At 40.9% G+C, this 12,407-nt stretch overlaps 1 protein-coding gene across 2 annotated transcripts; it reads right to left on the bottom strand.

Annotated features, from left to right (window-relative positions):
• Nucleotides 1-555: 555 nt before the first annotated feature.
• PPP1R17 (protein phosphatase 1 regulatory subunit 17) lies at nt 556-12,057 on the bottom strand (the record flags this gene model as incomplete). Of its 2 annotated transcripts, XM_082631848.1 has the most annotated exons (4): nt 556-626; nt 6,698-6,850; nt 8,126-8,278; nt 11,976-12,057. In XM_082631848.1, 4 exons carry the CDS (start codon nt 12,055-12,057, stop codon nt 556-558), a joined length of 459 nt encoding a protein of 152 aa, XP_082487974.1. The 2 variants fall into 2 exon arrangements, with proteins under 2 accessions (XP_082487974.1, XP_082487975.1); XM_082631849.1 differs by lacking the exon at nt 8,126-8,278.
• Nucleotides 12,058-12,407: the final 350 nt, after the last annotated feature.

The following is a 12,407-nucleotide window of genomic DNA, read 5'->3' as shown; positions in this document are numbered from 1 at the left end:
CTTAGTTAGGTATGTCACAAGAGACACTTGGACTCTTAAGAAAGGATAAAAGAGATAAAAGACCATGTTCTCCAAAGCAATCAGTGAGTTAGAACCCAAACATTCTCATTTCCCTAACTGGCAACAGGGAGCCCCAACCTGAACTAGTATTTGGATGATGTGAAGTCAAGTCCCGCCCAGCAGCATAAGCCAAGAAGTAAAGGCTTCCCATGTGATCCACGCTCTTTGTTCCACGAATTGATCCAGAAGATGCAGATGCTGAGCACTAAAGCTTTCCCTGTTATCTCCCAAGTTAGGATGATCTGCTTCCTTTCCACTGCATCAGACAATGAAAATTCAAGAAGTGGGAATAGAAACTAGATTCAAAAAAAGAAGAGGAAGACAAAGAGGTGACTGGCAATCTGATATAGTATGCCTCCTGGGGAAAATGTGTCTGGATCTTAAAGGGAGACTATGACAAAATGAGAGCAGAAACAAGTCTACTTTTTCTAGGTCGCCATAGGGAACCAATCTAACCTATTTACAGGTGGTCTCAGGGGAAATATCTTTAAATAGCTATTTGTCACCATCTTTTTCATCATCTTCCATGATCACTTTGGGTCTCTCGTCCCTGAGCAGTGTTACACCTGCAAAACAAAGCACAGATCTGCAATTAAGTGCCTCTAATTAAAATATTAGACGACCTTAACAGCATAGACAGTACACAGGAGCATGGCGACGCAGAAACGTTTGAATGTCTGCAAAGCTAACTGCTAAAGGTGCCAACAGAGAGGGAACTGAGGGGCCTTATGTGGCCTTCCCAGAGGAGCTGTGGCTGAGTGAGAACACCGTTATGGTTATAAGAGATGCTCAACCTAGGAGTCAGAGGCAACTTTCACCCCCTTCTCTACATTCTACGTTTAAGCTTACAGCAGTAGGATGGAAGCATATGGATTTTGGAGCCTAACTGCTTTGGACTCATTTTGCCACTCACTTAATCTGTGTTGGGCCAGATAACACCTTCAGACCTAAGTTTTCTGGTATGTAAAATGAGGGCATTAATATTTATATTAAGGGTTATTGTGACAACTAGATGAGAAGTATGTAATAATTCTTAGCACAGTGCTACAGCCATGAGCAACTCAGTTCTTCCTCTCCTTTCACAATTTGCTAGTTTATTTTCCCTTTGAAAAGAACTGGTAAGCCTCATGAAGTCAAACTAAACATATTTTACTAACATCTGGGGAAAATATTGAGCTGAGACTCTGAACATGCTGTTTCTGAATGTCAGTGCTGGTAGATGATAAATTTTATGTGGTTTAGAGCAAAACGAGAAAATAAGGAAAATGCAGTGAATTTTTTTCATACAGCTATATGGCTACAATTCTGTCCTTTATTTTGAGATGATTCTTTTTCTTATTTGGGGGATTAAAATATCCTTTCTTTTATGAAATTTTACGGGTGTTAGATGGTTGTTTTGTCAGTATCCTTACTAGGAAAAATTCGAAGTTGCTATCCCTGTGTTAGGCTCACAATATCTTGTTTTTAAAAGTTTACTAGTCTGTGGAATTCAGAAACCTGAGCACCATTTTCTGGACTGATCAGCCCAGAAAAAACTATCCAAGGAGGTCTGGATGGTTCTGCTCATCCTGTGAATTGTGAAATCGGTTGTTTTAATAAAAGGAAAGGGAGCTGTGATTCAGGGCCAGTCCTCCATGGTTTCTGTCATCCCACTCCAGTCAGTCAGCTTTGTTTGCCCACCAGTGCCTTGAATCACTCCCCACCCTTCTCAGAATTAGAGACCTTTCTGTTCATGAAGCATTTCATAAAGATCTAAACTTGAGGGAGGAAAGCTGTGCACCACGAGAGGCCTTTCTACAACACTGGACTCCATTCAACAGTGGCAAATTGATGAAAACTATGTGTTGATCTTAATGATTATTCATTTGATTCAGTCCCTAGTCTGTTCATATGGGTTCTTTACCAATTAGCTGATATTTATTGGAGGAGAAAAACAATTTCAAGAGTCTGGCTGAAAATAAGGCTTTTGCATAAATCACTTATGAAGCAGAGTGGGAGATATTTTCTCTTATACCAGTTGCACAGAGGTTTGGATTTTAATTTAGAATTAAGGCTATCTTGATAGAAGAACATAGAATTAGCTATGCTGAGACCCCCAAGCAAACAATCCTTCCATCCTTGATATTTCTTCACATTACACCAAATTTGGGTGGGTTCAATGTGGACAGGAGCCTTTAAATTCCCAGATCCTAGTCAACTTTCTGGTTATTTTAAGTATCCTTGACACCTAGTTGTACAAGCATCTGGGCCAAAAAAAAAAAAAAGCCTGGGATTTCAGGGAAAGGAGGAGGCTGTTAAATCACAAGGTCAGCCCTTCCCAAAGTGGGCTAGGTTTTCCACAGGGACACAGGAGATACTTTCAAGTGGAGGTGAACTAGAATTTATATTAGCATAATTAAGCATTCATTTTAATGTCTTATAATGAAAAAATATATGGTAGTTTATCAGAATCTTGATTTCATGGATATCATTGCTTAGGATGAGGCTTAAATCAGTAGCATGTATATGTCATCACTGTGTGCTTATCCCTGATGCTTCATATCATTGCCTTTGGTCATTTGAATGAGATTTAACAAACACTAGTCTATCTGATTTAACCCAGTCCTGATCCTCACATTTTCCTGTATAAGCAGAGGTGTATTATTGGAGAAATGTGCTCTAGAGCCAGAAAGCTTTCCCTTCATTGGCCACTGAACTTGGAGCAGGTCACGTAACCTGTCTGAGCCTCAGTTTATTCGTCTGTAAAACTGGAGGAAGCATAATTTGTATCTCCCACAGGGGGTGATTCCGCCAAGATAGATTTAGCCCAACATTCTTTTATGCTTCAATCACACCTTACATGAACCGCTGTTAAAGTACTTTACACATTGTAGGAATCACTGGACAAGACATCCGTCTCCTTACCAAACTATGAGATTCTCAAAGGATATTCTAACATCTAGCACAAGACTTGGAATATAGTAAGGATTTAGAAAAATGTCACTTCTTTCCCTTCCACTCTCTATGTAGAAGAGTTTAGGGGCACTTGGTTGCTTCTTAGAGCTTGATGTGTTTTTAAGGCCAAAGCTGTTAGTCCAAGGTCTCTAAAGGGTCAATTAGCCCTGCAGCAAGCTGTTTAGGCCATGATCCCCGCCAGAGCACCATCTAAAGCCAGTCACCTGCATTACAGGTGTGTGCAGATCTAAGGCAGCCAGGGCTAAGACACCACCACTTCTGGTAAACCACACCAGAGAGAGCGCTCTATTCCCGGCAGGACAGAAGAGATGTCACTTTCAAAGGACACATCAGGCTCCTTTCTACAAGCACCATATTGAGCTTTGATCTCCAAGTGTTCACAGCTCATAGGCCAATTTTTCAGGAAGTTTCTCTTCAATGCTTGCAGCCTCATTATTCATTACTTTCTCCAGTTCCTTTTGCCACAGACCTCAACTGAAGACTTCACTGCTTCTTAAGCAGGTCTCGGCTACGCAGATCTGACCAATCCCAAACCAGTGCTCCCTGCCCTGCAGTTCCTTGGCCCTGGCAACTGTGGGTCACATTGAGAGCAAAGCTTGGGCTGGCAAGGAAGCCCGAGATGCCTCCTCACTGCTCAGAGGAGTTGTCTGATGGTTGGAAGCTGTCAGAGAAGCTCATTAACCTCAGGGAATGAAGGTAGTTAGCTAGAGATTTAAAGAAGAGAGTGAATCCCTGTCCAGCCTTCACTTGCCAAGGGCTAATGAGAGGAGATGTCTCTGGAGTGCATTTTCCTATGAGTTCCTCTCAAATCCTTATTAGAACCAGTGTGTCTCTCTGAACCTCTGCTGAAGGCTCTATTCTTATCAGCCTAACTAGCATTTCGATTACTGCCAAATCTTTAGATACTAAAAGGCTCTTCAAAAATAAAGTACTTCAGCTAATATGCTAATGAAAGCTAGAATCATAGAACACTATCTATAATTGCACATACTTGCAACCCAAAGATTTGCTGATTCAATGAATTCCATAATGTATACAGGCCACTGCTCCAACTCTTGTGTACTTTGCACTGTTTGATAAACATTTTTTATTTGTCCGGGAAGCTGCTGTCTTAGGATGTCGATATTGGGACGTAAGCAGCCTTCATTCCCAGAGAAATAGAGCTTAACAGTTTAGGAAGTTCCTTGAATCAGCAGGGTTCTGTGGAGAGGTAAAATACTGTGACTAGAAAAATTCTCACCTTTAGAAATGATTTAACTTATCTCAAAGAATATAAGGTTCTTGAGGACACGGGGAGGGGGAAGGGTAAGCTGGGACGAAGTGAGAGAGTGGCATGGACATATATACACTACAAACGTGAAATAGATAGCTAGTGGGAAGCAGCCGCATAGCACAGGGAGATCAGCTTGGTGCTTTGTGACCACCTAGAGGGGTGGGATAGGGAGGGTGGGAGCGAGATGCAAGAGGGAGGGGATATGGGGATATATGTATATGTATAGCTGATTCACTTTGTTATAAAACAGAAACTAATACACTACTGTAAAGCAATTATACTCCAATAAAGATGTTAAAAAAAAAGAATATAAGTTTGAAAAGAGTTAAAGGTGAACTAACATTTATTGAGGACTTTCAATAAGCCAGGAACTGTGCTAGGTGCTTTATATACTTTATTTAATTGTGTTAACAACCTTGAGAGACAGATTTTATGGTTCTCCTTTCAGAGATGGATGAAAGGAAGGAGGCTCTTAGGGTCTGTTTCCCAAGGTCACAAAGCTAGAATGGAGCAGAACCAGAGATCAAACCTACACCTGTCTGACTCCAAAGCCCACGTTCAGTGCTGTGTACTAAGGTAACTCTCTGACCGTCAGTATTTTTGTTCCTCTACTAAGTCTTCCCCTAGAAGGACTTCAATAAAAACAAATACAAGAATGAGCAGAAAATAATCAGTCTCCTAATGGAGAACCTGAAACTGCTTAGCCATGATTGCCAAATGGAATATCTAATGAACAGATACTTATTGAGCACGGCTATATAGGAGGGAGTGGACCAGATATCAAGGTGAATACCAGCAACACAGGGCAATCCCAGGCCAATTCTCATGACTTCATCGAAAAAGTCTTTGATGTAAGTCAATTTAAATAACAGCTACCACAACAGCAACAAAAAGAATAAGGACGATACTAAAAGGGAGGGCCAAGTCTTGGTATTTGCATGCCCAGCTCTAATACAGAGCTAGTTCAGAATAAAAAGTATTCATTTTGGCCTTGGAGGGGTCTGTTGGCAGAGACTTCAAGCTGGCTGAGTCTTAAAAGGTGACTAGAAGTGGGGCAGAGGCAGAGCTTGGAGGAAACGTGTGGTGGGTTGAAGGGTCAGTGTAGGAAGGGATGCATGTAACCTATGAGAAACATGGCCGAGGCAGGGTCAGACCCTCCCAACTGGTCCTTGGTCCATTTCTCCAGACAGGTGCTTCCTCATGCTCCATTCCTCCTTGCCTGGCTCTTCTCAGAGGTCAGTACCCCTGTCTGCTCCCCTGACTGTCTTTTCATGATGTGTTCTGAGCCGTCTTTCAATTTTGTTATTGGATGCAATAATGGGAAAATACAGTTTTATAATAATGACTAAATCTCATCTCCTCCCAAGTGTCCCTTCGGGATTGCTAAAATGCTACCAGTCCAAACCATAGCATGGTGCGATGAAAAACTGCTCACAGATGAGACAGACCTGGACGGGAGCCTCAGCTCTGTCATGTGACAGTGTTTGAACGTGAGCATAATTTGATCCATTCATCAATCGTTCTAATCATCCCATCATCAATTAGCCCATCAGCCATCCATCCATCAATTTCATCAACAGAAGACTTTAGAGTAGCTAAGTTACTTAAATTCTCTCTCAATTTCTTTTATCTGTAAAGTGAGATAATAGTTATTGTGTTATTCAGCTGATTTTTGAAAATCCACAAGACATGTAAACTCAGTAGCTAACATTAAGTAGGGTGTCAATAAACATTAGCATATTTTCTCTTCAGCCATTCTCCCACCCCCAACTACTATAGAAAACAAACACGCACTCCGTCTTATACTCTAACTGTGATTGTATGTGTCTTTCTCCCCAACTTGTACATAAAATTCTCAGGGACAAGACTATACCTCACATGCTGGCTGCCCTGCCCTATAACGTGGGGTTGTGCACATAGTTCAGCAAGATATTTTGGTTTGATTTGACACATATTAAGAGAGCTATCATGATTTCTGCAGCTCTCTTTCTCTCCCTTTCGCTCTCTCTTTCTCTTCCTTTGAGGATTTGGTAAATATATCCAGGTGTCTTGAGAGACTCAGCTGTCAGCCATAGAAGGCAAGATTCCTGGAAGCCTGGGGAGGAGGGTATTTAAACTCTTTTCAAGGACCCACTGACATTTCTATTTCATTGGCTCAGTGAATTCGACCAGTTCTGCTGAAGCATGAGTTATGCTCTGATCCTCACCCAGCTCCAAGTCAGCCCCAGGGGAGCGGCCAATGAAGGTAAACCTGAAAGGCAGCTGTAAATGCTGCTCCACCCCTGGGCACTTCTTTGAGACACAGATTGCTGGGCCAAGACAAAGGCCATGCCTCTGGCACCTCCAGATGGTAAGGCTCTTGACCTGTTTCCATCACCCCCTGAAAATGCCCTGCACCAGCTCTTTTACCTGCTGCAAAGGGGGACACGTGCAGGGCAGGTGTGTCTTTTCTCCGTGGCTTTTTCTGTTCCAGGTCAGTATTATGAAGAGCTGGATTCATTTTGCCTTTTGGATGTCTCTCTTGGACATCGTATCTTTTAATTAATTGTTCTGAAAGCACACCTGCATAATTAGGGGAACAGAGGGAGAAACAGGGTCAAATACATGCATCCATATTTGCACATACACCTGGTGATGGTAGTCAATAGATCTTTTCAAACATCTTAATCAAAGCAGTTTCTTTAAAATAAGAATTAGTATCTACTGAGGCTACACTAGGGAACATCACTTGTGCAAAGGATTTTACATGTCTGATTTCATTTTAGCCTCACAAAACCCTGAGTAATTTAATATTACTACCACCGTCCACTCGCTGAGGAGAGTGAGGCAAAGACCTGTGCCTGAGGAATGGAGCCCAGGTCTGTCTGCTGCCAAAGTCCACCCCCATTAGAGCGATGGGGCCTTTGCTGTTCCATAAGCCACGGGCTACACTCTTCACTGACTTAATTAGCCCTCTACTTCCACCTACCTGCCTACTCTCCTCTCTTCTACGCGTGAGAGTTTTCTCCATCTGTAGAATGGAGAAAACTCTCTAAAAACAGCCTCCTCTATAAAACTGTCCAAATTCACTGCCCACACTGAGCTCCCAGGGTCCTTATCTGAGGACCTCCGTTATGATGTTACTTCTTGCTGTGTATTTCAGCTGTTTATGTGTTTCTCTTATTTCTTATAAAACTGAAAGGAAGTTCCTTTTCAGAATGCTCTGTGTTCTATTTGTTTTGTATCCCCCTGAGTGGGTTGTGAATAGAGAGGACATTAAATAAATGGCCTGGAGGGAAGAGGTAAAGGAAATAAAACGTTTGGAAACAAGAGAGTGTCACATGCCACACGCACGGTTGTTATAGAGACTCGTTAGCTGTTCACCAGACTGTTTTGCTCTTCTGGGCACACAGCTGGGCTGCATTTCTCTGCCTCCCTTGCAGTCGGGTGAGGGTTGTGACGGAAGGAAGTGTGTGTGCCACTTGCAGGCTTGCCAGTTCTCCACTCTGTCTGCCCTGGGCCTACTGGATGCCTGCAGTGACTTTAGAAACCGTGTAGTGCTGACGTCCATCGACTCGAGTCCCTGTGGGACTGTTTGGAGCACAGCCTGCCTCTCCCGCCCCCAACTTCCACTGATGAGGGAAAAGTAAACTTGTATTGTGTTATCCACTAATATTTTGGACTATATATATATATATGTTATAATGGCTGGCCTTATCGTAACTAAGACAAATGTAGAGATTGTAACAATGACTTAAAAACCTCCAGATATTTAAGGAAAAATTTGTAAGACCAATGTGATCTAGAGGCAATCAGTTCCCTTTTACAGATGTGCAAACTGACCTCATTGTCCATTACCTGGTATGAAAGGTGGGATGTGCAGGGCCGGTGTATCTTTTCTCCTTGGTTTTTTCTGGTCTGACTCAACATTCAGGGTGACTTGTACATTTTTCCCTTTTCTTGGCTTCTTTTTGAGATCACAGTCCTTAATAAACTGGTCTGAAAGGTCATCTGATTTTGACAAGACGCAAAGAAAAAAAGAATATTACATAAGTGTCCAGTCATGGACTGGTTGGATTCCAATTATACCTGATGATAGGAGTAGAAGTCGTTTGGTCTGAAAAAGAAAAGTGTTTATTTATTGTGGCCTCTTCTACAGCAGACTTTACATGCATAAATCATGTAATAAAACTACAATTCTGTAAAATTCCAAATGGAGAGAGCTTAAATGGGATGGATAATCAAGGCAAAGAGGAATTTTAAAATATAGTTAAGCAAGGCACAGAGTGGGTTTAAGTTAACATTTCTGATGGGAGAACAGGTGTCAAATGCTCCTTCCCAATTTCCTTTGCTCAAGCCTTATTCTCTTTGGAGAGCCCAAGTGCCGGTATGGTGCCTTAGGCTCTCTTTGGTTTTGTAGTTGGGTTCTCAGTCTGTTCCTCACTGCCTTCATTTCTATGACTGGCCAAGTCACACCAGTGATTCACACTTACACTGCATCATTGGTCTTTCTAAAAAATTTTTATTTTATATTGGAGTATAGTTGATTTACAATGTTGTGTTAGTTTCAGGTGTCCAGCAAAGTGATTCAGTTATACATATACATGTATCTATTCTTTTTCAGATTCTTTCCCCATATAGGTTATTACAGAGTAGTGAGTAGAGTTCCCTGTGCTATACAGTAGTAGGTCCTTGTTGATTATCTATTTTATATATAGTAGTGTGTATATCAGCATTGGTCTTTACCCTGCCCCCTGGCTTTGCAATTCTATTTGCCCATCCTAACCCCAGGTCCTCACATCTTCTTATTCATCTCTTTATTTTCCTCAGTCCCCTGCATTACCTCACCAGAGCTTTTGAAGCCTGGATTCTACATCATGTCCATCAGATGTCATTGTATGTAATTAATTCGATCTGATCACCCCTTGCCCATTAAAGTATTCTCTCCGTTCCATTTTACTCCTCTGTGCTTTGGTTTATGTTGCTGTCCTTTGAGCTCCTCTGTCACTGTTCTAGCATTTGTTCATTCCATAATGATTTATCTCCTGCTTTAGATAGAACCTTTTTGGAGATTAAAGATTATATATCCTTTTGATAACGTTATTCTTAATTGCCTCTCCCACCAATAAATGCTTGCTGAATGGATAAATAAGTAGAGTTAGACTGATCTAAGTTCAAATCCTGACTCAGTTTCTTGTTAGTTCTGAGAACATAGGCCATAATTTCTTTTTTTTTTCCTTTTTTTTGGGGGGCGGACTTAATTTCTAGGAACTTTAATATTCTCTCAAATTTTAAGGTGAGGATAATATTAAATCGGTGTGTGTGTGAGAGAGAGAGAGAGAGAAGAGAGAGAGAAGAGAGAGAAAGAGAGAGAAAGAGAGAGAAAGGGAGAGAGAGAGATAACTAAATTTGTTAAGGATGGTAAAGCATTTTATACATTTGATATATTTCATATCCTCAAAAGTGTTCACTCTGGCCATTGCTTACCCCCAATACTTTCCCCAAGGCTCAGAGGAAAGCCCACTCCCACCCCATCATTGTCTTTTCTTATTAACCCTAGTCCTGGGTGTCCTTTCTCATTTTCTAAGTATCCACAGCATTTTTACTCATGTTAACACCTTTAAAGGGTGATCTAATGATTACTTATGCATATCTTCTTGGCCTTCTTTTATGACAGGTGTCCTGTGTTTTATCTCCTTAGCAACAATGAATAAATATTTGTTGAATGTATGCTTGAAAGAATGAACTCAAACATATTATGGATAAGGAGCTATCCCGTTAGGATTCAAAGAAGGTGCAAGGCAGTGAAGCTATTTGTCTCTCTGGAAACTCACTATGGCCTGGATACTGTCCAGCTAGATTTACAACTATGAATGATGTTGGGGAAATTCAGAGAGTAATTGGATTTTTTTAATCCCTCCCTCCCTCCCTCTCTTTCTCTTTCTTTTGTTTATGAAAATATTCAGGTCACTTTCTTTAAAATATTGTGGATTAAATGTGCCAAACCTTTTCACTTCACTTTTGTGGGTCTAGACATAACCTGTGTCATTCATTCATTTATTTATTCAACAAACATTGATTAAACCTCTACTGTATATGCCGGCATTGAGCTAGGACTAAAAAGAAAAGTAAGAAATGGCCCTTGCTTCCAAGTTACTTATGGTCTATTGGATGTTATATCTGGATGATCCTTTGTTTTAGAAAACCCAATACGTGTGAGGAACTGACTATCAGAAATATTTAGTAACTGTATATCATTATGCCTGCCTCATCAGAAAATCATAATATATAACCAAAAAACCAGCAGCATCATTCTTCAGCCATATTTAATAGTAATAAATAGTTCCTTTTATCTAGGAGATTTTAATAATTTCATCCAATCATTTCAATTTAATAAGCATTGATTGAAATTGTACTATGTGTAAGGCATTGGACTATATGATTTTATGTTTACATGCATGCAAAAACGGAGATGAGAAGGGGGCTTTATTGAGTACTACTTATGTACTAGGTGATTTCACCTCATTTTAGTGTGTGGGTTGGACCAACACCTTTCCTGATTCGTCAATGCCTGTGTTTTACCAGATGTTAAATATTCACACCATCCTGAATATATTATCTCATTTAGTTCTCACACCATGCCCACGAGGAAAGGTACAATTATCCCGAACTTGCAGATGAGGAAACTGAGGTTTAGAAGGCCAGCTAAAAGGCTGAAGATTCCACTGCTGGCAGGTTATGGCATCAGGATTAAACCCAGGCTCTTGAGTCTATGTATCTTAATGCCGGGCGGAAAATGTAATTTTAAAAATTTATTACCACAGAGCACAGTTCATTTCCCCCCATATTATACATACCATAGACATTTGTTGAATCAATTAAAGTGGCTCAGAATGGGTGATGCCCAGCTGTGGGGTCTCTGGAAGTACAGGCTGGCTATGGACCAGCCATGTGTCACCGTTCAACCCCAAGAAGTGATTCAGGGCACCGTATAAAGAGCAAGACATTTCCTTCAATTTTGACTTTTACTTCAATTGCCTTTTTTCCCATTTTTGGAGAAATCCTGAATATAAAATATCTTGATGGTAAATGGGGAGAGGGGAGAGGCAAGGGGAGTCATAACCAGGCGAGGCATAAACAAAGGCTATGAATATGCAAAAGGCCCATCCATCAAAAGTCTGAGTGTCTCATTTTTAGAAATGGGTAGAGGCAGAAATGTTTCTGGTATTTTCATTACAAATGTTATGCAAAAAGTCAGTTCTGGAAAGGAAACAGATTGACAATAAAGCAGAAAAAGGCTATTTAAAATTCTGTCTTGATAGGCAAAGAGAGATATTTGAAATATTTTATTGGCACTGCACATGGGGTGTAAGTGTGCCGGGAAGTACTGGAAACAAGCTATAATGTCACATTCCATTTATTGCCTCAAAAATGCTCTGCCTGCGACTCTGTCAGACCCAAAAAAGAGGACAATGCCTCTCCCCTCTTTTTTTAATTCTAATGAACTTCTCTACAGTGCTTCAGCTAATATTTACATGGCAGACCCCACAGACCCATGGCTATTTGCCCGTCCATCTGGTGTTGGCTGTCATCAAAAGTCACAAACTATCAGGTTTCAGGGTGCCTCCCTCTGACTTGCTTGCAAACTGAATGGCAGAGATGCCCCCTTTCTGACTTTCACCATTGACATTCACACTGGAGCATTTACCTAAGTGGCCACAACGAGGGTCAAGCTTGTCCAGTCTGTCTTCTGAGAGCTCCAGTGGCTGCATTTGCTCAGTGGACATCATCAAAGGAGGGCCCGTGTGTGGATTTCTTCTCCAGCACCACAGAAGTATAGAAACAAGTCCATTAGTACCTCTTCTGTTTATTCACTCACTTATTAAATAAGTATATCTACTGAGCACTTACTACTATGTTCTCAATTCAATCCTATTTTTAAAGTCTGCTTCTTCTACTTAGCTACTAGAAGCTCCAAACTTAAGATTTAAGCCAAAATAAATGAATCACACACACACACACACACACACACACACACGGATTATCAGTAATTGTCACGTATCAAATGTTCAATATTTGCTGTCTTTCAGAAGCACTGTGGGAGTTTCAAGAATGAACTCTTGTAAAGTCTGAATTAGAA

Source organism: Mesoplodon mirus (genome assembly GCF_964341445.2).
Source record: "Mesoplodon mirus genome assembly, chromosome: 9".
Taxonomy (NCBI): Eukaryota; Metazoa; Chordata; class Mammalia; order Artiodactyla; family Ziphiidae; genus Mesoplodon; species Mesoplodon mirus.
The sequence above is the reverse complement of the archived record's forward strand: the minus strand, read 5'-3'. Positions and strand labels throughout refer to the sequence as shown.